The sequence below is a fragment of the Mytilus californianus genome, unplaced genomic scaffold (genome assembly GCF_021869535.1).
Source record: "Mytilus californianus isolate M0D057914Y unplaced genomic scaffold, xbMytCali1.0.p SCAF_3, whole genome shotgun sequence".
NCBI classification, from domain to species: Eukaryota; Metazoa; Mollusca; class Bivalvia; order Mytilida; family Mytilidae; genus Mytilus; species Mytilus californianus.
The window spans coordinates 46168575-46193830 of record NW_026262679.1 but is presented as its reverse complement, the minus strand read 5'-3'; the positions used below and the strand labels follow the sequence as shown (position 1 = coordinate 46193830).

At 31.1% G+C, this 25256-nt stretch overlaps 1 protein-coding gene across 1 annotated transcript in view; it reads right to left on the bottom strand.

Moving 5' to 3' along the window:
• LOC127734688 (exportin-7-like) overlaps positions 1-18718 on the bottom strand; it is a 41411-nt gene extending 22693 nt beyond the window's left edge. Inside the window, exons 1-11 of the mRNA XM_052244682.1 lie at positions 18686-18718; positions 15078-15224; positions 11166-11259; positions 10475-10545; positions 9551-9646; positions 8539-8616; positions 7722-7871; positions 6190-6316; positions 5823-5896; positions 4956-5075; positions 507-653 (exon numbers count right to left, since the gene is read on the bottom strand). Coding sequence (XP_052100642.1) covers positions 507-653; positions 4956-5075; positions 5823-5896; positions 6190-6316; positions 7722-7871; positions 8539-8616; positions 9551-9646; positions 10475-10545; positions 11166-11259; positions 15078-15224; positions 18686-18700 — 1119 coding nt within the window. The 5' untranslated portion in view covers positions 18701-18718. The remainder of the gene's footprint in view (positions 1-506; positions 654-4955; positions 5076-5822; positions 5897-6189; positions 6317-7721; positions 7872-8538; positions 8617-9550; positions 9647-10474; positions 10546-11165; positions 11260-15077; positions 15225-18685) is intronic.
• Between the last annotated feature and the right edge of the window lie 6538 nt (positions 18719-25256).

Here is a 25256-nt window from a genome sequence, read left to right as displayed (position 1 = left end):
AACAAAGAGAAAGACCCATACCTCAAATGTATAGTTATTGCTTGTCGACCTGACCAGATAGCAAAGTTGAAAGTTTAAAAACAAACAGTCCAAGGATTTGTTTTGTTCCATTAGTACTTACATGCATGTATTTTTACTGACTCATCTTTGTAAACATCAGTTGTAAAATGTTTTTTTTTAGCATAGTCTCTTTTTTATATGAAGTTAATTTATTTTCTAACTCTTTCAATGCATATGAATTGGAATATAAAACATGTCTTCTATTTGAACATACAGGTTGGCAATAAAAGGGATACAGGTTGACAATAAAAGTTATATTATTGAAGCAGGAAAAACATGATGAACTTGTGACCTTGAATGACTTGAACCTCAAATGAGTCTTATAATTTTGTCAGGTCCCTTGTTTCAACTTATTGAGGTTCCACTGTACACATTAACAGTTCCAACCTATACTTGCATGAATAAATTGTTTTAAAAGACTAATCCTGGTTGCATATCTTACTAACCTGTAAACTGGTAACTGTAAATTCTGCAATGCGTTTGATGGTATCTGAGTAGTTTTCTACTTTGACTAGTTCCCCTAGCTGGTAATTTGATTTCAGTCTGGCTAAAAGGCGACAGAATTCATGGTAGTTACTAGGATCTGATAAACCCTGGAAATATTCAAACATGGAATTTAATATTTATGTAAGTTCATGTCTTGATGAACAACAATCTACAGATAATATATACTTCCACCAGTTAAATTTTCATACTGTTGCTTTCATGGCCTAATTGCTTTTCTAATGAACATCTCTAATACACATCACTGTAGAATATAATAATAAAGCTAGGGATTTGCAAATACAGTCAGTAATATTTGAAACATATGCTACACTTTGTTGTTACTCAACAAATGTTAAAAAAAATTCCAGACATTCAAATTTCTCTTCTTATAACATTAACCATGATGAATTTTACAGATAACTTTATATATTAACTTAACTATGTGGGAGGGTAGGAAGGGAAGTTTAATTATTGAATGTGGGTCATGGGTCTTTTTTCAGTATGCATCTATAACCATTATGCAAAAATTCAGACCTGGGGTCAATTACATGCCAAAGTAATTAATTACATTTCAATTACATTGATTTTTAAATGTAATTAATTCAGTGTTCCAGCTTGAATCTCAGGGCAGAAGGGTGCTAGTTGTCTGAAAGGGCACTTTAGCGTTAAAACCCAGATTTTAAGGGTAATGTTGGACCGTGTATAAATTAACTTGAATATTGCTAGGCTCAGCTGGAGAACATTAGTTGTATTTAAACCATATTCAGAAATTAATGTGTTCTTGATGTTGGTTTCAGTAAGAATTTTTTTTTATCAAATTATCATACCATGATGAAGGCATATCATTTTGATGTTAATCTAAACAAACTTGAACATTTGGTGAGGAAAAAAATCATCAGAAATTTCAATGTTTTATAACTTATACCAAAATAAACAAGTAGTTTTGAAAGATGGAGTTATACATGCAAAATTGAATGTTGAATGTAATTAAATTATCTACATTTAAATTACTTGTTCAAACATATAGTATATGTTATTGAGAGTTTGAATTGTTACAAAAATGTATTTTTAAGTGCACACCAAAGTGCTCCTCAGTAAGGAGTTTTATAAATATAACAGGTGAGACAGGAGATGATCATATTATATTGATGCAATATTATATTGCAGAAGGTATAAACAGTTACTTTTTTCTCCATTATTGTTAAAAATAAATTTTGTTGAGTGCTCCTATGTCAGGAGGATTATAAAATACAAGAAGTATAACAGGAAGTGAATCTTGTTATGTTCAAAGTACAAATTTCTTTGATTTAAATTTCATACTCATGGTTATGAAACAAAACATTTTTTACCAATAAAGTCAAAACTATATATGCCTTTAAAATTGTTTAAGATTTTATTTTTTATGTTATGCCTACTGAAATAATTTTTTTCAGGTGTACATGCTGTGCATAAACATTACAAATGGATAACATGTGGACATTTCATTCTGTATTAAATATCTAGTATTTGTTCAATTATCTTAAATCCACTAATTAGCAGTAAACAATCATTAACAAAGGGAATAAAACTGCCAAAGCATTAGGTTTTTAACTTAATCCCATTGTCAGTTAATTAGTGTTACACAATCAGGTAACAATTTTACCGGAAACGCCGGTAGGCATGAAATTTGGAAATTTTATTTTTTTGAAAAGGCAGAGGGGTGCATTCTTTTACTTTGGAGGGCAGAAGGGCGGGGGTAAGGGCACCAAGGGCGGGCCGCCCTTCTATTTAGGGCAGGCGGGAACACTATAATTACAGCACAATTAAATTGATTTTCAAATGTAATTATTTACATTACAATTACATTGCCAATGTAATTAATAACATTTCAATTACTTTTGAGCAAAGACATGTAAGAGCTATATCATTTAGAATAAATTCATAAAAAAGACAATAGGCTAGAATATTATGAAACTTTTATATATACATGAACTTTTTAACAGTGAAAACATTTTTACAAGATTTGTTTTAAGTTTTCAAATTTCTAACGTCATTGTTACATTTAATCACCATTAGTTTTTCAATGCTAATTATTTGATTGCATTTCTTAATTGAATGGGAAAAAAATTTATAAGGATTTATATAGATCCAGATAAATATATTTTTTTATTTTTTAAAAACTTTTTCTTAAAATTTCAAGTTTATATTAAAAAATATTTATTTAGATTTTAAAGGTTTTCTTATGTACCTCAGGTGAAATTTGAAGTAACTTTCCAGCTTCCATTTATTACAGAAGAAGTAATAGTAGCATTCTCCAGATTTGTCCTTTGGCATGTCAAATTTGTCAAATATATATATTAGAGTCCATTCTTGCATGTTCGGACTACTGTATTTAAACTTCTATAGAAGATGTTTAAATAAAATTCATATGAAGAAATTTTAACATAAATAGATATAATGGTTTAAAATAAAAATTGCCTTTGGCATTTTAATCAAGGGACATCATTGTACTTCATAATTAGCTAAGTTAAAGGAATAACCTGAGGTTAAGATCATTGTCAATTGTTAGAACAACATATTTACAAATTGTATGTAAATATATAAATTGGTATTGTTTTATATTTTTAGATTTTTTATGTAAACATGTGAAAAAATTAATGAATTAAATAGAAATAAAGATTGTTATACATGCTATAAGGATTAATAAAATATCAAGGAATGTTATATTTTTTCATAATGATAAATGTTTAAAAAGTATTAAAAATAAATGTGGATAGTGTCCACATGTGGACACAGATGATGCCCCCGCTTGCATATCATATAGTTATAAAGGGACATAACTGATGAACAATAAAAGTGACGCTACCCAAATTTGAACTTGATCTGAGTTTTGTGGTAATAAGCATTGTAAGTCTCATAACATTTGGTTGAGGCTAACTTAAGTAGAGAACAAAAACTAAAAATTCAGCAATTTTTCTATTTGTAAACACGCATAACTCTAGAACGGTTGTGTGTAAGTTTTATAACATTTGGTTGAGACAAACTAAAAAATTCAGCAATTTTTATGTTTATAAAGGGACATAACTCAAGAATGGTTAAAGTGTCGCCACCAAATTTCGTACTTAATCTGTATTATGTAGTAATAAGCATTGTATATAAGTTTCATAACATTTGGTTGAGGCAAACTAAAGTTAGAAAACGGAAACAAAAAATTTGTACTTGATCTTAGTTTTGTGGTAATGAATATTGTGTATAGGTTTCATAATGGTTGGTTGGGGCAAACTTAAAGTTACAGAATTGAAACTAAAAATTTTGCAATCTTTCGAATTATAAAGGGGCATAACTCAATAATGGTTAAGGTGACACTACCCAAATTCAACTTGATCTGTGTTTTATCTATGGAAGTTAAAATTAAACATTGCATTGTATAAAGCATTGATTGTAGTTGATTCAACTATAATCATGGACAAAGGAAGATAACTCCAATTTTAAAATTACTTGACATTTAGAAGAAAATAAAATTTTTGCAATTTTTCCATTTATAAAGGCCCATAACTCTAGAACAGTTAAAGTGACGCCACCAAAATTCAAACTAGATCTGTGTTTAGTGGTAATTAGCATTGTGTATAAGTTTCATAACATTTGGTTGAGGCAAACTTAAGTTATAGAAGGGAAACATAAAGGGCATAACTCTAGAACGGTTAAAGTGACGCCACCAAAATTCAAACCTGATCACTGTTTTGTTGTAATAAGCATTGTGTATAAGTTTCATAATATTTGGTTGAGGCAAACTCAAGTTAGAGAACGGAAACCAATTTTGGGACGTACGTACGTACATACGTACAGACGGACAAGGGTAAAACTTAATGCCCCCACCGCTACGGTGGGGCCATAAAAATCAAAGTACAACTGTACAAAGTGCTAATACATGTAATAAATGCAGAAAAAAATAAAATTTACAAGTAATGTTAAAAATGTTTAAAACAGCAAATATTTAAATGTAATTCAAAGTACTTGAAAAAGTAATTCACAATTACATGTCAAAAAGGCAATGTAATTCATTACTTTCAATTACATGTAATTGAAAATATGCTCAATTACACATTACATTGAATTACTTTCAAAATTGTAATTAATTACAGCTAATTACAATTACATTTTTAATTACCCCAGGTCTGTGCAAAATTATCTAAAAAATGGTTCTTGGTTGTAGGGATATTTTGAAAGTCCCTTCCTACCCTCCCACATACACTTTAATGGAATAGCCCTTAGAATTTAGTCTGTGATGTATCCATAATTTCTTTCTAAAAGTGGAGTTCACTAAATTACAGGACCTGAATGAGTCCATATAGATTATATTCCTATCATTTCATTTTAAATTTTCTGCCCAATAAAAGGGAAGCTAGGTCTCATACAATATTCTAAATTACCTGTGGGTTTTCTAATATATTCCGCACACCAACGACAATTTGATTTAAAAACTGTGATCTTTCTGTTCCGTTGAATAATGATCTCCTTACTGATGCTATTTGTACTATACATGATAATGACTGAAATAAGGTAATAAAATAATTCTTATATAAATACCATTGTGCATTGATATGCAGTGCCCTTTTTAACTTAAAATTTATTTTTATTTAAAGAAAATGGACAATTATTAGTTATAACATAGATATTTAGCAAACAAGTTGAAAAGTCATGTAATGGTATGGTGTTTATATGTTTTACAAATTTTATTTCATGTAAAATCTATTCATAAATGTACAGGTTCAACTCCAAAAGTGTTTAGACTTCAATGAAATTCTTGTGTCTTGCTTTGATAAATTTAGATTGACGGATTGTGTATAAAGACGAATATAACATGCAAATTAGGACGAGAACATGTTGACGTGATATGATTATGCATCCTGTTTTGGACTTGATAGCCAGGATGAGACAGACTTTTAAAGTGCAAGTTTACAAGTAAACAGTCCATAGGAAGAAATGTCACCCTACCCAGACACATTATTCGGACTCCCAAGGCCCAAGCCAATCAGTCTTTGCTCTTACTCCTAAATGCTGCATGTCTAGCAGAGAAGCAATAAATACCCATTTTTAAGTCATTGCTTTGACCTGGCCAGACCTACTACCACCCTCTCTCTAGGCAAACAAGTATAAGATAACCAAGGACGTTCTTTTCAATGAACATTAACTTTTACAATCCTAGATAAGTTGACAAAAATTTTGGCATAATAAAATTGCTATATTTCCAGTTTAGAATATATCTACTTTATGAAATTCTTAGTATATATACAAACCATTGATGAGAGAGATGCAGGTAAACCTGAATACAGCTCATAAAACAGGGTTAATGTTGACAGGTCTAGAAATGCTGAAATAGAAAACATAGAATAACTAACAAGACGCGGTAAACTGTTGACAGGCCTAGGAATACTGAAAAATATAATGAAGTTTAATGTTAATAATAGCCCTATGAACACTGAAAAATATAAACAGAGGACTTTTTTTTAATAGTGATGAGGTTTGGAAAATATAACTGAGAATTGGGATATTACAAATTTACGTTTTTGGTGAATTAAAAGGGCCCATAAGCCCCATTATGTATCCAACATTTTTTTCGTTTTTTTTTTTTTTTTCTACCCAAAACAACAATCTGTTATATACCTGTTCTCCAGCTAGTTGGTATTTGTACTGTACACAGCTCATCTGAAGACTCATCATTGGAAGTACCAATAAAATCAAATGTTAGACAGTTATGTGCTAGTCTTAATGCACTTGATATTAAACCATGCTAGAAAAAAACAATCATATAATCTAATAAATAACTGTTAACAATAAACTGTTGACACAGAGATATGTCTCGCCTGTCAGCATAAAATTCAGAAAAAAACAATCTGATGGACAGCAACATTGCTAATTAATTCAAAGTCACTGGACCAACAAGTGAAACTGTGAGCTACTGCTCACTGATGATACCCCCCGCCCAAATATTTCGGTAAACAGGAAGTTTTGAGTGATGAATCTGAAAACACATCACACTGCATAGCTGACTCATATAAACCCTGAAACCAAATTTCAGAAATCCTTGTAATGTAGTTCCCGAGATAAATGTGACTAAAATTTTCAACTACTTGGATGTCATGTGTAAAATGATGTAAGTGTTCGGTAAACAGGAAGTTGTTGAGTGATGAATCTGATAACGCATCACACTGTATAGCTGACTCATATAAACCTTGAAACCAAATTTCAGAAATCCTTGTAATGTAGTTCCTGAGAAAAATGTGACAAAATATTCATGAGACTAACGGACAGACAGACTGAGGGACGTACTGACAGATGGACAGACAGAGGTAAAACAGTATACCCCACTTTTTTAGTGGGTAGGGCCTCCAAATGGTTGACAAACTGAGATGTACAAACAGCAATATAACTTTATAGAAAATATTGTCTATTGTAAGTAGTTCCTATCAAACTAACTTAATCATAAAACTTAACATTGAAAATTGTTAATTGATTGAAAGTCACTGGACCATGACCAAGGGGGCAGGGCCTTAAAATAGTTGTCAAACTGATATGTACTGATAGTAATGCAACATTATAGAAAATATCATTGATCTATCATCAGTGGTTCCTATCTATCTAACTTCAGCATAAAACTTGACATTGAAAATGGCTAATTAAATCAAAGTCACTGAACCATGGCCTAGGGGGCAGGGCCTCAAAATTGTCGTCTAACTGATATGTACTGATAGTAATGCAACTTCATACAAAATATCATTGATCTATCACAAGTAGTTCCTATCAACTTAAGCAGAAAACTTAACAATTGTTGACGCCGTCATTGCAGCCGTCGCTGGAAAAGCAATCCCTATGTCTTGCTGTCGCAGGCGAGACAAAAACCTGCATAAGCATGTACAATTAAAGAAAGATGTATCAGTAAAAGAGCAAGATTCAAAAAATTGACTCAGGCAATACTTCTTTAAAAACACACATAATCAGAAAATCTAATGCATGAACAATGATAAAAATTTGGAAAGTTACAGTAGCATAAATGATGGTGGATTGATTGATTGTTGATGTTTAAAGCCACTTTCAGCACGATTGGCTATGTTCAAGCGGTCAGTTTTTATTAGTGAAAACCAGACTTTCAGCAGAGCATAAATGAGGGGCAACTCATCCAAAAAATTTAAACTAACCTGACTGTCATCTGTAAAGTTCATACTTTTAAGATTTCCAACAGCAGTACGAAGAAGTGAGCATGATAGTTGGAAGATTTCAAATAACTGTGTATCTCTAAATGATGAGGCTATCTTTCTGTGTTTGTTGATTGACCTACTTGCCTCAGCCTGTAAAATATTTTTTCAATTCCATATTTTTAAAACCTTTACAAGACACATGTGTATATTATACTATAAAGAGCAATTAATAATTTGTGTTCAGAATTTCTTTCATAATAAATGATAAATTAGCATTAATCCAAAATAAAACAATGAAGAGCATAGATAAAAGAAATAATGAAATGAGTCATCAAAATCCAAATGTTACCAATATATCTTTTTTATTTATATCACATTTAACTAAAGCTGGACCCTGAAACACACTGTTCACACACAAATTGGAAAAATATAAAGATTATGATGATTCAATTTTAGTAAAGACACTGGAATAAAACAAGAGTGCACAAGCTCAAATGTTTTGCCTGCCTTACCTATCATGATTGAATTTGTTGAAAGTCTGTAATATGAGGTTTTTACTAAAAATATTACATAAACTTATTATTATCAATGATCCATGTAAATGAGGTCAAGGTCAGACTTGCAAAATGGTATAAGAACTGGGGACAAAGAATTTCCAGACTAGATTTTTTTTCAATTATAAAAACATTTGATGTGGCAGGCATTTGCAAATTGCAAAACACAATGGTGCTGAACTAGCCAATTTATTTTCGGGTATAACAAGCTGTTAATACCATCCCAAAGTCCTGGCATCTTTGATTTTCTTTTAAATACATACCTCACTAAGCTGATTCATTTCACAGACAAGCTGAGACAGCAGTTGTACACCTATCATAACATGCTGCGTTGACCCACTCTGAAATTTTATGATTATTTATAAATATAAAATGCTAGTATCAAATGTTTTAGAAAGACGGAAAAACCATGGTGATTTATCAGGTATTTCAGTTTCAAATCATGGTGATTCGTGAAGAATTTTAGTCTCAAATTATAGTGATTTCTGTAGCATTTCAGTCTCAAATTAAGTTGATTTATGTACATGTGGTATTTTACAGTTTCAAAACATGGTGATTGATGTAATATTTTAGTTTCAAATCAAGGTGATTAATGTAGTATTTTACAGTCTCAAATCATGGTGATTCATGTAGTATTTTACAGTCTCAAATCAAGGTGATTAATGCAGTATTTTACAGTCTCAAATCATGGTGATTCATGTAGTATTGTACAGTCTCAATTCAATGTGATTTGTATAGTATTGTACAGTCTCAATTCATTGTGATTTGTGTAGTATTGTACAGTCTCGAATCATTGTGATTCGTGTAGTATTTTAGTTTAAAATCATGATGATTTGTGAAGTATTTTTTCATGATAATTTGTGAAGTATTTTCACAGTATAAGAACACAAGTTCAAATTCATGTCAAATCATTTAGTATTTTACACAGTCTGGTAATGTTAGTTTTAGTTTATGACCTTTTCCTGATGATGAAATTTTGTTTTAATAATAATAAAGATAAAATATCTATCATTGTCAAAATATGCTTCATTTTTCCTGAAAGGGAAAGTGTTTGATTTATGTGTTGATACCAAATGTGCATCTTTATTTTACTTGTATATATAAGACTTCAATGCAAGTAGATAGTATTAATTTGTATCCATCTAAATTGATAATATATTATTTTTCATTTGTGTATCATTTCTTTTCATGAAAAGGTTTACTTTAACAATTTCTTATGGCAGACAAAAGATGATTAAGATTGTTAACACCTGAGACTAAGATAAAGATGATTACCTGAATGAACTTTGTGACATCAGACACAACATTACGGAAGACAAATCCTTCATCTTGCACATCAAACCAACCAAGTTTTGTAATTCTGGCAAATAACTGAAAAGAACATATAGAAAACAAGTCTATAAGTCAAAAGTTAAACAACATATTTACACTTTAAAACAAATGCGATCCTTTGACTAATACTTCTATATCAAGTAATGTTTTACATCTTCGTGAATTCTATGTTTTACATCTTTGTGAATTCTTTGTTTTACATCTTCGTGAATTGAACTGAATTCTATGGGCATATAAAACAAACTGCATTTAAGGACTGAGATACTGGTATTGTTTAAAATGAACTAAAATCTCCAACACATGCAAATGCATTATTGGTACTGTGTGTATTTACTTTTTTTTTTGTTAGTTTTTTTAGCTTTGTGTCATTTTAATGAGTTGAGCCCTTTTCAGCTATTTTTTCCAGTTTTAAGTTGTGCTGTTACACCATTGTCAAAGGTAAGAGGAGGGTTAAGCACTCATAAAACATGTTTAACCCCTCCACATTTTGTATGTCCCTGTCCCAAGTCTGGAACCTGTAATTCAGTGTTGTTGTTGGCTTTAATTTTTTTTTTCGTGAATTGTTTTGAAAATAAGTTAGGCTGTTGGTTTTCTTGTTTTAATTGATGTACATTTTGCAATGCCTGGGTCTTTTATAGCTCACTGAAAGGTATGGGTTTTGCTCAATGCTGAAGGTTGAACAGTGACATTTAGATGCTTGCATCTACATCATTTGGTCTCTGATGGATAGCTGTCTCATTGGCAATCATTTCACATCTTCTTTTTTTATTATAGATAACTGAAAAGATAAATAGAATATGCCAGAAATTGAGAATGGTTATGGAAACTGTTGAAACTTCTTATCATGCTAGAATCTCTCAAACATACCTGTACTAAGGCCTGTAGTACATAATGAACAAGTTTTGGTCTCGTGGCCAAGTAATTCAATATATAATTCCCTGAAAAAAAAACAAAAAAACAGATGATATACTCCTCTTTCAACAAAAACCATGCTTCAATTAAATGCCTTCTAAATATCCTGTTTTAGTTTTGCAACCTTTACAATATGTGCATTAAGGTGCAGAATTCTATTATCATTTGAGGTCAACCACCACTTTTACAATGCTTACAATTTTTTGTTAAATTTTCTTATAAATTGAACAAGGATACAAAAAGAGCTTACAATAATATTCTATAGGGTAATATAAGATAAGTTGTGATAGTCTTTTTTTGTGTTCTTGATTATCATGATGATGCTACCAGACTTGTGTATAGAAGACAATAAGTATCAATGTGTCTCCTATGCATAAAGAAATGAAGACTCGCCTTAAATTTACAGATAATCTGTGAAAAAAATGTTAACAATCAAAAGATTTAATACAATATCAGGAATAACCCTCAAAGACAATCTTAAACAGCTGAACTTTAGATGAAATCAATAATTGCATTATATTCACCATATGATGACTTTTCAGTGTTTATATAAGATTATGGATTTTCCTTGAAGCCTGTTAAAACCTTGCAAAGATTTTGCAATTCATGGTAAATTTATGAGTTTCTCAAAAAATCTTTTACTTACGTATATCAATTCTTTGTTCTAATGGCAAAGTTAAATTTGGCCGAGAGACAAGCTTTGTCAAAGTTGTGGCTGCCAATAACTGAGCATAAGGAGACTGCAAGTAAATCATACAGAGTTTAATGAAGCAAATAAACTTAGTACCATGTTTACACATAAAGTTACAGCTTGATTCTCAGGGCAGAAGGGTGCTTGGTGTCTGAAAGGGTACTTAAGCACTATAATTCAGATGTTTTGGACAATGTTAAACATTGTACATAAACTGGCACATATCCTAGCCACAAAAAATGTATCCAAAGAATGAAACAATATAAAGCAATCCTGCCAAACAATGTACAGGCTGTATGTCATTGTCACATGTAATTCAAATAAATCAGTTTTTATAAAGGCAGAAAGGAACTTTTTGTTTTAAAGAGCAGAAGTGAGGGTCTGGACATTTTTTCATGTGATTTCAGTCTTTTTTTGGAGCACTAGATTGCTGGAATCTTTTAATTTTGAACTGTCAAATTTCAAACAGAATGTCATGACATATATGTATACGAACCCCTATCAATGGTTTTGCTGTATGGACTGCATGAAATTTGGTACCTGATTTTGTAAAGGCGTTTAAATATAATGTGTGGAATGCAACATTTAAAACTGCAATGACTTTAATGACATAAAACTGCAAATTGATCATGCTACTTTCATTTTTTAGAAACAAGAAGTTTTTAAAAATTACAAATAAAATCGAATTTATGATACTAATTTTTCTAGGATAACACTAAATTAACGTTTTTGGGAATCATTCTTGTAAAAGTGTTTTGATATGAATAATACTTTTTTTTTGTGGTGTATTTCGCATAATATTGATGTGCATGTTCAATAAAGCATATAATCTTGTACTTGTCCAAAAAGAGGGGCACTTGCATGCATGTCATAAATATCAGCATGTTCAACTGAAACTAAAGTTCTTTTTTAACAAAATTGTCAGTCAGGGGTTCTACTTGTACAAGTAATTTTTATTTACTTGAAGAAGTAATTATAATATACTTATATAAGTAAATTTGTAGGATACTTATACAAGTGTATTTTATTTACTTGTATAAGTAAATTATTTTTTGGCCTAGTTATGTCCCTTAGACATTCAGATTTTTTTACTAATACAAGTAAAAAAGTCATCCTATCTTCTTTTCTTGAATACTAAGAACTTCTTTGCTATAACAGAATTTTGAATTCTCTGTCCTTTGCAGATGTCTTTACTATTCATTTAAGTGTAATTTCATGGACAATGAAAATCTCATTTGTCTGTTATCTTTAGAACACTGCTCATTTACAAGCCCCCAAGGAGCAATTTTTGAAGGCCTTGCGCAAATACTTAAGATCTTTGCTCAATCAGTTTCTTTGTTGAATTAATGAGATGAAACATTGAACTCTTATCAAAAATTATGAGCTAACCTGAGAAAAATTGTTAAAGGCATGATTTTACATCTCAAAACTGAGAATTTTTGTGGGATTGTAAAAAAAATTTACTTATAGAGGTAAATTTTTTAGAAAATTAAGGGGAGATTATTCAAACAATATAATTTAAAACTTGTATAAGTATATTTTATTTACTTCATCAAGTAAATAAAAATTACTTGTACAAGTAGTATCCCTGACTGATTGTATAAAAAGCTATAATTTTAAATATAAATTATCAATAGCCTTAGCTGAAAAGTTATTTCATAATAAAATCGATCATCTGTACTTGTTCAGTATTTTTTTCTCTTATGTGTCAACACTATAAAAGAATTGCAAAATTTATTTAAAAATGCAACATCTGACAAAAGGGTGTTGATAAACTTTTCCTTTCAAAAAAAATTCTTGACCTAAATTCAAAAATACATTTCGGTCAAGTACCTTTTACTGGAAAATATGATTGATTCTGGATCCTTAGGCAGAACGATGGGTCACCCTTCTTTTCAGGTCAAAATCCTTAAAGAATGGTCATACAAGAAGATTCCAGACCCTTTGAAAAAGATTGGGTCACCCTTCTATTTAGGGCAGATAGGAATACTATATTTAATTTACATTGGTTCAAGCAAATAGATTTATCATTACAGGTGTAAAACCATTTCTTAAATTGTAAAAATCAATTAATTATATGAACATGAGTCAAAATAGTTGCAGGGTTCTCACTAAGATAGGTCCAAAGTTCTGAACTCATAAAAATTAGACTGGACTCCACATTTTCTGACCTGTCCAGTCCAAAGATTTGTTAAAACTATACATGCTATATGAGCTGTCTCCAGTCACCGTCATTTCATTTCAAAAGTTTCAAACATTTGTCTAAATCTCTATTTTCTTCCTTAATCAAAAGAATTAAATATTAAGTTAAGACCTTAATATTGTTTTTCTTCTGAACTTTGAATGGCCATAAACAGGGTGTCAATGGACTTAGTCGATTTGATTACAATGACATTTATAACTCGCTAATGACTGGTCATTGTTCAATATACTAAAGAAAGAGATATGATTATTACATTTTAGAAGGAATATGGTATAAAAAGCACAAACATCAAAATCTTTTACCTTTTGAACAAAAGCATTTTGACATATTGTTTGTTTTCCCCAGATAAATGTAAAATGCGTGTAAAGTTACCACATCATGCACATGTGCATATTTACAACCAAAGCATCTTTGATTTTCAAATACTGCAATCAAACAACAACTTTAATGCCAAAAACTATAACAATGGCCCTTCTTAAAAATATATCTTTTGATCAGTTTGTACCAAAATATTTTCTAACTTATAGTCTGAAAACCAATATTCTGACATTTTTCCTATCTGAAGTGTCTAAACAGTTTTGCAAATACTAGTCCAAATAAAATTTCACCAGTCTGGGGCATCCGATTAGTGCTTAACAGTGTAGACTGTGTGAATGAAAAATAAATGGGGAATGTGTCCATGGGACACAGATGATGCCCCCGCTTCCATATCATATAAAGTTATAAAGGGACATAACTGAAGAGCAGTAAAAGTGACGCTACCCAAATTTGTACCTGATCTGAGTTTTGTGGTAATAAGTATTGTGTATAAGTTTCATATTATTTGGTTGAGGCAAACTTAAGTTAGAGAACGGAAATGAAAAATTCAGCAATTTTTCCATTAGTAAAGGGGCATAACTCTAGAACAGTAAAAGTGACTACACCAAAATTCAAACTTGATCTGTATTTTGTAGTAATAAGCATTGTGTATTAGTTTCATAACATTTGGTTGAGGCTAACTTAAGTTACAGAATGGAAACGAAAAATTCAGCAATTTTTTTCCATTTGTAAAGGGGCATAACTCTATAACGGTTAAAGTGACACCACCAAAATTCAAACTTGATCTGTGTTTTGTGGTAATAAGCATTGTGTATAAGTTTCATAACATTTGGCTGAGGCAAACTAAAGTTAGAGAACGGAAACCAACTTTGGGACATACAGACAGACGTACGGACAAGGGTAAAACTTAATTCCCCCTCTGCTACGGCGGGGGCATAAAAAAATTAATTTGAACCTTAACTTTTGGATCAAAAAGAAGATGCAAGAGTTACTGTGCTAAACATACTCCCATTTGTTATTCAAACTTTCAAAAAACAGGAAGTAGGTGTTTGACAGATGCAAAATGTGCTCACAAATTACAAATCATTAAGGTCAAGCAGCCAACCATATGAAGTTCATTCAATATTTGAAAAATTTTAAGTATCAGCAAACAGAAAGTAGGTGTCTAACAGATCTAAGAGTGCTCAGATGTTACAACTCATCACTGTCAAGCTGCTAACCAAATATGAAGTCATTCTGTTCTGTAGTATGTAGGAAAAGTGAGACAAAAATAATTGTTGGACGAATGGACAAGGTGAATGTGATATGGCCAACACTACTAGAGTGGTTTTTGTTTGTAGACTTACATTTCCTCTTTCCAATAATAACTGACATTTGTTCAGACAGTCAGGTGATTCAGCAAACTGTATAAGGGCTTTCTCAGCTTCAGAGCGTAGATTGGTATCAGCTGTTTCATACAATTGTTTGCACAGATTTTCTAACTGCAGAAGCTCCTGCAAAAAAAATAATACTTTTTTCAAAGACAGTACAAAAACATTCTTAAATAGCACTCTCCTTTTGCTTTGTACATGTTGTATGCTAAGAAAAAAAGGTGGTCAATACAGAATACCTGCCACCCCTCCAGTAAAACGGCAATAATTTGGGAATCTTCAACAACCGGTATCACTACTGCACAGGAAATCAGAATCTACAGAATTCAAAATTATGACCTCCGATGACCATCATTCAAACCTAAGAACTCTTGGACTATTCTTCTATAAGGCCAAAATAAATAACTTGCGTGTTTCCGGTTTCCCGACCCTACATGCCCTACCTCCGTTTCCGACACCGACCCTACACATTTTATTGACAAATTTTTTTTTTTTAAATCTGGATCCGATTATTCATTTAGAATACTACTGACCTTCAAAACGTTTGATAATAACAACCAATGCGCTAAAGTAAAGTGTTTCAAGAACCAAGATCTTAAATAAACAAGCATGGCTTTTTCGACAACCAAGTAGCATATTAACTGTCAAATATTCAAAAATGTGATCACAAGGATGCTAAATAAAATGACATCGATTCTGCATAATTATGATATGATGAATCTTTTTGAAAACATCATGATGGACCTATAGATGAAAAAAATACAAAGTTGACGGATATTGTCAAAACCAACAACTCTTCAAGATTACATTCTGTTTAACATCTAAACACATTTGTATATAAAGTAGAGAGGGTGCAAGGATAGATTATTACCCCTCGAAAAATCATCATCAACCACTGCTTATATTACCATCGGTTCACATGTTTTCAAGGGGTAATAATCTGCTCCCACACCTATACCCTGTGTGCCATTTACATTTAGGTTCAACGAGGCCCAACATAACATGCCATGCCGGAATTTTTCACTGCCATTCTTGGTTTAAGATAATTCATAGGCAAGAACATATTCCTATTACAACCCATGAAATGCATAAAATTTTGATTAAAGCTTATTTTCTAAATATCAAAGAAGCAGGCACATCAAACGTTTTCATTTGGGTCCTTTTTCTACTGTCATTATTGAATAGAAAAATAATAAAATGTTTTCTTAAAATAAAATGTTTTACCTACCTACCCTACCTAATTTTTTTGGCGGTAATACATGTAATATAGGAAACACACAATTTATGTATTTCGGTCTAAAGAATGTAAACAAAAGCTTGTTGCTGGGTAAAACGTTTCATTCAGGAATTTTTTTTTTTTAAATCAATATTTTTGGAAATGTTTCCGTTAACGATTCAGGCAACTATAATTTTTCATAGTTTGTCGTCAAAACGCTTTAAGATCTGGATAAGAATGAAATCAACAATCGCATTTTATTAACAACGATTCAATTATGTCAACATGTGGTAACCGATTTTAGCATAGAAATCAGATTTGTAAGATAAGGTAATTATAATTTGTTATTATGTCTTCATTATAGGTTATCAGAGTAGTCATCATGTATTATTTTTTCTCTCAATATCGTTGGTATCATAAAAGCAGACACCTCAGATGCAATTGATCAAAATGCTATGAGAGTATTTGATCTAAAAAAAGCAGGTCGCCCAGCAGGTCGATCAAAAAGATGCTTTTTGTCAAAAAGGGTCTCGTAAAAGCAGAAAAAGCAAAAAGCAAAAGCAGAGAGCAAAATATAAATATTGATATAACATTGATGAATTTAATGGGCCTGGATCTCGTATTAGCAGATCGCCCAGCAGAGCCATTATACAGTGTATAGGTAAAAAAAAATACAATTTCCTTTTTAAATAATGTTATTTCGTCTAAGATTTTATGCATAGAAGAATTCCCAATTTGATGGTCAAGGGACCCATTTGAAAAAAACACCTGGAATCATCCCTGATTTGAATAGTAAGCATTTAAGACTCAAACTTCCTCAAATGCATAAACAATTGTTTCATTAGTCAGAGATCAAATACTGTTGAAACTAAATTTTGATTTGACACAGGTAAACATTGGTTCCAGTGAAAGTTTGTTAAATGTACTAAATAAAGAAATTTTAAATTTAGCACAACTCTTCTCATTTTTGACATTCTTTATCAGTAAATATACTATTTGACACTTATTTGTTATAGTTGTCAATATACAATTTGAAAAAATTGTCCTATAAACATTATCTTTATCCCTCGTCATTATTTATTCAAGCTCTTTATAGAGTATAATATTGAAATGATCAAAATTTAATTTTGTTTATTTTGCAGTTGGAAATTGATTGACCAAATCCCTTTTTTTAAACAAAATGCAGTTCTCAAGAGTATTTGGAATCAATTTAGTATACCATCAGATAAAACATTAATTAGTAATAATTGTGTTAATTATAACTATGAAACATGTTCTGAAGCAGCTATGCCAAGTGATCTCCCTCATACACCACTGGTGTTAAACTGATCATGGTAACTGCTATAATTTCGGTAACGAGACCATATATGATATTTATAAACAACATACAACAAACCTGTACAAATCAACCGGGCGGCTGAGGAATTCTTGAAAACAACATGTTTACACGTAGAAATTAGAAGAAAACGATTTTACTTATTTCTACCTCCTCCATATTGGGATCGTGGTAACTGCAGTTACCATGATCAGTTTAACACCAGTGATACACAGTTCCATAGGATGACAGGTATGCTAAAAAGTTTTGTTTTGCAATGTCATTTTGGTGATTTTCAGAAATGTAGACCAAGATGAGATCTTTAAAAACTAGAAAATAAAACATAGGTTACTGTGCTTGCATTTTAAAATAGGATCAAAATTGTGAATTTTTGTTTAAAAAAAAATTATGTCACCTTTCAAGTATAAATCGCAATTATATTGGAATTTTGGTCAATAAAATTGTTCTGGAAATAATTCAGACAAAAATAATTACATATTTTTACAAAAAACTTTTCTATTTTGCAACCCATATTTTGATGGGTAATTTGAGCAATGTTTTATTTTTTCAGACTTCTTGCCCGTTGGTTTGATATTGTTATGACACTTTCATAAACAAACCTAGTAACATTGGGACACTTAATGTTCAATATCAGGTTAAAAAGTTATCTCCCCTGAATTGAATCCACACCCGGCAAGTCCATGTACCAATTTGATGTAAATGAATCTCGGTCCTTGGACAATACAACCGGCACAATATTGACAATAAAGATAAACAGAATAAAACATTGTATTTCGATACTATCATGTAATTGGTGTGGAAGATTAAGACTTTTAATTTTAAAAAAGAATATTTTTTTTCGGTTTGACAGATTTATACATTTTTGGGACTTGGATGCACGTGTTTGATTTGCGCCAAATCGCTGACACTAGGAAAAAATGATCGCCTGGCAAAATAATTTTGATGTATAGGAGCCTGCAGTACACTTTCTGCAATGCAATTAATAATGACATGAATGCCCTGGCATAGTAGAGAGGTTTATTTTGAATTCACCTGCTCTTCCGCCATTTTTGTTTTCCCCTCAAATCATAATCTGTACTGCGCAGGTGCGAGGTTTTGCTAAAATTCTAATACCATTCCGTAAGTAAGTAAGCATTCCGTAAGTAAGTATGTGAGTAAAACTATTTTTATTCGGCATTTATATATATATATTTAAAGTAAAACTATAATTTTTGTAATTGATAAAAAATAGAAATTTGAATTGCATTGCAATCTGTTTATACAGCATAAAAATGCACGAAAAATGTATCCAAAATTACCTGCAGGCAGAGCAAAATCAGTCAGATCCACTCCAGGACTACACGAGACTTCTAAAATATGTGAAGCAGTTTTCAGTCCTGAAGTGGTCCGGCAAACTATTCCACAAAAAACAGCAGCAAATCTAAAGGGTTTCTTACCGCATGAAGTAGTTATAACCTGTGGTATTTCCAAAATGTTACTGTATTTCAAAGAATATTTAATGTGTTTAATGTGAAGCAAATTTTGTAAACATAAAGAAGCCAAATTATTCAAAAAAAAAAGTCTCAAGTGCCTTTGTCCTGATCCGATCTTCGTCTCTCCATAGACGGAACGCATTGGCAACATGTGAATGCCAACAAAAATACTTCTGATAGTCCTTTACTAAAATGCAGATTCATTGTGTCATAGTATTCCCAAAATATTAAAAGCATATGTTATCTAGCTTAATTGTTTATAACCAGTAGTCTACTGACAAATTTCTCACATATTTTGTACTTATAGAGAAAAAAAGGACTCAGTTTTATTATTCTTATAAGACAACTTAAGGATATAATTTTTAAATAACTGAACAAAACGTGAATCTTATAAAAGGCTTTCAGAAAAAAGAGAGTACTTATACTTAATATATTGCTTCACCTCGACAATTCTTTGTCCTTTTTCTTCTTAAATTTGTATCTGTCCTGAATTGCGCCACAAGCGTCGGAAATACACATGTGCATTCACCCTTTGTTGTCAAGAGTATATATATTCAGCTACAAATATTTCACTTGGTCATATCTTTTACAAAAAAAAGGGGCTGAAGATATTGAAGGGATAATCTAAACTCATAGGTCGAAGAGAAACCGACAAAATTATGACAAAACACGACAATAAAGACTGAGCTACACTATTACCCGCATCAAACGGGGGGTAATCTCTGGTGCTCGAAACGGGTAAGCAGATTCTGATCCACATGTGACACACGTCAAGGTTGATAAGTCATATCAATTGAAAAGACATCACACAATTGTGGATTATAAATTTACTTCTGTCTAACCTTGTAATCATATACAATAACACTTGTTTAAATTTATTGTTTAATCTTATTAAGTAGAATATAGTCTAAATTATGCTGGATAAAGATTGTCCGGTATCGGTCTGGTTTCGTTTGTGATATTCTGTTACAATATGTTGAGTACTACATATGTGTAGATAAAATGTCAATCGTACCAATATAAAACATGATAAGAAGATGTGGTACGTATAATTGCCAATGCAACAACTCTCCGCCCAAGACCAAATGACGTAAAAGTTATAAAGGTCCCATCTCTTATTTTCTTATGGTATTAGCGTTTAAAACAAAGGACTCCAAAAGCTGGTTTATAAACATTGTGGAAATTGCTGACAAGTATATGAGCTACCACCCCCTTATGAATTATTAGACAATCCTCCTTGCATAAACAAATGGAAAAGGTTGGTCTCAAACGCTATTGACTTTTTTTGGTTGGAAAAAAGCTGATGCCAAAGAAAATTCAACTCTACAATTACTAAATATTGAAGACAAAATAATTAGCAAAACTCATAATATTTGGTTTAGCGGGGTGCAGGGTCATTTGCTGTCAAACGATGTAACATTACATTTGTTTTGTTATTTTTTATTCCATAATTGATTTTATAAGTGCAGCGATTTTATCTGTTTGGAGGATATACATAAATTCAATTAGAATCTATGCTTTTGCCAAAGACAACAGTGATATACAGCACTGGTGGCAAATACAGGATAGGCAAAGATATACTGCTGATGAGCTAATAAGTCCCTTTCTTCTATTTATTTGCATGATTCTTGAACTAATGTCATTTTGTAGAAAAGATATAGTACAAGTAGCTAGAATACCAACAACATATTTTCTTGTGTAGGAATATGTGACTGTTGGATTTTCCAATTTATAAATATGGACAAAGAAAGACTTTTATCTGATTCCTTGTGAAAAATTAAAGACATTCCGTTAAATGATTGGATACTTCAATAACAAGAATGACAACCCTGTATAGGATCTGTTACAATACGTGTAATGTTCATAAGCTATTATTTATTATGTTTTTAGTAGCACTGCAACTCAAATTGTATCAAAGAAAGCACACTTCATTGGTTTGCATTAAACTTGATTCATAATTTTAATAGTCTGATCTAACTCAACATGCTCACATTATGAAAACGTCTTATGAACATTTCTTTTGTATTAAGTATGGCGTATCAAGAGGGTCAAAAGTATTTTTTTCATGCAAAAGCACTAATTTAATGCAAATGCGATATTTAATGTTGCAAATGCTATATAATTGTAGCTTTTGCGCTTCTTGTAATATTTCGTAGCAAATCCTATCGGCTAACATACCATTAGGCTCATATATTCATTTGGTGCATTTGCGGTAATTAATGTAGCATTTGCGGTATTTAATGTAGCATTTGCGGTATTTAATGTAGCATTTGCGGTATTTGTTACCGCATTATCTTAATCTTAACACAAAAATATACAGAGAAGAGCAATTGTATATTTCTTTCTTCTGATACCGAGAGGTTCAAAAGTATAAACAGCAAATGCAATACTTAATTCTTAAGCAAATACAGCAAATGCAATACTTCGTATTTAAATTAGAAGGTTGTTTCTTCTCTTCGCTTGATTCTCCGCCCATTTGTACTTAAATCTCCGCCCACTTCAAATATCGAAACACCCAATCAGTTCACAATGTGTAAAAACTGAAAAACGTATATTATGTGAATAATCATTGACGTAAATTAATAATAATAGTTTTTGTGATTTTTTTCTGCTGATCCTCTGTTACTAATACCTAAATATTTGTTCAAAATGGCGTATAATGACAATTTGAATGGCTTTCTTAGTGTATTTCAAACCATTGTTAATGACATCGTACGAACTTTAAACAATGACGATGCTTCGTTTGATTTTATGGATGTGGCATTGAATCGACTTAATGCACTATGGCGGAATTTAGGAAGAATGGTTACTGCATATCCTCAATGCAACCTACTTACAGAGGATTTTCAAAGACTGATCACCATTATAGAAGATATTAAAAGGTTTGGAAAATTAATAGGGATGTCAAATCGGTGAACAATTACTAATCGAGTACTCATTTTTTTTTTATCTATTGTTTTAAAGCATTTTATAAAATCTATCTTCTCAGATTTTATTTCAAAATTCTATCTAATAGATTTGTTATTATTCACAAAAAAGTTTTTGTTATCATGAATAATCTATGCAAAAGGAGTAGGTTCAGTAAGACCCCCTTTTGGCCCCAAAATATAGCAGTTTTACAAAATCATTAAAATGTAAACTTTATTGGAAAGTAGAATACTTCTGCTACATAAATATCGGCTGTTTTTGACAATACAATGCACATATATCGGGTACTAGCATCTTAAAGTCATGCTAAATTACTGAAATCTTCATAATTTTAGCATTTGAGTTTTTAGACGGTTTCCGTCTTAAATGGAAGTGGGTGCATTTGTGTTCATTCTTAATATTTAAATGTAAGTTGTATTTCATGAAAATACATAACATATATAAAGGTTGAGAGTGAACACGGATGTGGCCACTTTCATTTTTGACAAAAAACATCTGAAAAGTGACATATTATGGCATATGTGATATATTTTTCATATTTCAGCTTGCATTTGAGCGTCTTAAATGACTAAATCAGTTCAAATCTTTAACATGAAATAATTGAATCGACTGAAGTAGACACTTAAGTGTTTAAAAGTGTCCAAAATATTTCATCGGATGAACCTGAAATTTGAGGTCAAAATCGGCTCTTACCGGACCTACACCTTTCCCAATTTTGCAAGACTTGTAGCTTGAACAAAGCATGATCAAATCTACATTTAGGAAAAGTATAAGACAATTCTGTTTGAGGATCTACACCTTAAATCAGTCCACATGTTCTGCATGAGAAACGTAGATAATCTTGTTTCAGGAGATTTATAAATATACCTGAACATGTAAAAATAAGAAGATGTGGTATGATAACCAAAATGAGACAACTCCCCACCAAAGAACAAATAACATAGAAGTTAGTGTAAACATATTTTATTAATTAAATTCAGGTTACGTAATGTACACAAATTGGCATTTACATATTAATACAAGTGAATAATTAATAGGATCCAGAAACAAGCTGTTAGCTTATATTAATCCGTTTCCTAATTCAAATAAGAACATTCCATATTGTAATACTCAAGGAGAAGAATGTAAAAAAAATAACAATGTTACACTAGATGGAAAACAAACAAAACATATACATGTAATAAGGTTGTGAACACAAAAGAGAAAAAAAAACATAGAAGTTAAAAACCATGAATAACCATACGGAAATAATGAGCAAAACACATACACGCATAGTAAGCCACGAAAGGCCCTGAAATGACAAAACGTAAACAAATTCAAACGAAAAACTAACGACCTGATTTATGTACAAAATAATAAACGAAAAACAAATATGATATGTTTGGAAACATTTGGATGTATTATACATTTTAAAGAAACAAATTATAATCTCTATCTGCATAGAAATAGCTGTCACTCACAGCATGTATTCCGAGGGTTTATCAAAGGTGAAGCAATACGGCAAATTGGAAACACAAATGACCATAACAATTTAATAAACAATCTAACTAATTTCAATAGGGGTTATGATAACGTCGAAATAGATGATAGTATTACTGATGCTTTATCAATTGACCGTACTGAATTATTACAGCAAAATAAATCGAAGGAAAAAGAAAATATTCCGTTAGTTTTGATAACTAAATATAACCATATATATATATATATACGTAAAATAAAGAAACGGGCATTTATTACAGTTTGACGAAGATTGTGTATAAATATTCAATGATGCACCAATAGTTGCGTATAGCAAACATAAAAGTGTTGGAGATATGCTTAGTAGATGAAAGTTGAAGACTTTAACATAAAATTGACAGTTGGACCCCTGATGATGGCAGATCTGTCATAATAACTAGACCTATTGATGAAGAATTAAAATATAAATATATCAATATATACATGAATAATTTTCATATTTGATTATATTAAAATAATGCATCTAAAATTACCATCCCAAGCCAGAGCCTCTAATCCCAAGCTTTAACTGCCGAAACACTAAAATAGTGATCAATAGTACGTGTTGGGTCCTATCATGCAATTTGGGATGTGTGGTTGCATGGGTGTTTTATAATAACAAAACTCAATGAAAATCAACAAAGCACTTAAATAACTTTTTCTAGTAAATTTTTTTGGCAATTTTATCAAGTGAGATGTAAAGATTTCTGTACTTAACTTTTAATTTTCACATTTTTTTTTCATTTTTCATTTTCAAAATTCAATATCCCTAAAAATGCACCAATATCCCATATCCCATTTATTTTTAGGACAAATATCCCATATCCCTAAAATTAAAATGGCAAATATCCCGTATCCCAATAAACACAATACAAGCCTCACAACTGTTGTTCATTCTCGTCTATATGACAACTGACTAATATCAGAGACATATAATACAAGACTAATATCAGAGACATATAATACAATGTATTATATGTCTCTGCTAATACATAAAGTTTCTCACAAGATCGTGCTATAAACATCTGTTCTTAAATTTGATTAAACATTGCTTTATGATCTTAGATTATTTTGATAAACTTCTAAATGTTATTGCATCTGTACTGTGCAACCCATGTACCGTATAAACTGTCACATTAATCAAGATGTAAGATCATTAAACTGATTAAGAACTGACCATCAACTCTTTGATGTAATTAACCACGCCACAATAGACTAACAGCAAACGAAAACTTAAATAATTTCTATGAAATGTATTACTTTTACAAAAACAGCACTTTAAATATATGCACGATTTAGAAATATTTGGTCCTTTCGGTTTAACGGTCCTTTTTTGGTCATAATCATAACATTATATTTATTTAAATACTCACGGATTTCGAAAGTTAAGCGCTTCGAATACACAAAATATCTTTATTGTATAGTTCATTCACATAAGGGAAATCTTAAGACGAGAACATTCATTTATTTCGACATACAATTTTCAAGCTAAGAATTTTTTATTCATTTCAAAATTGCGCGAGTTTTTATGACAAGATCAGCAATTATATTGTATCTGTTGAAAATATTCGTGCGAAACATTAAAAGAGGACAATAACATTGCTGAAATAGTGGAGATTTGAAAAGACCTGAATCACATATCCTTTAACTATAAATTTTATGACCCGATTCGTAAAGATGACCGTTACAGAAAACACCAAAGAGGT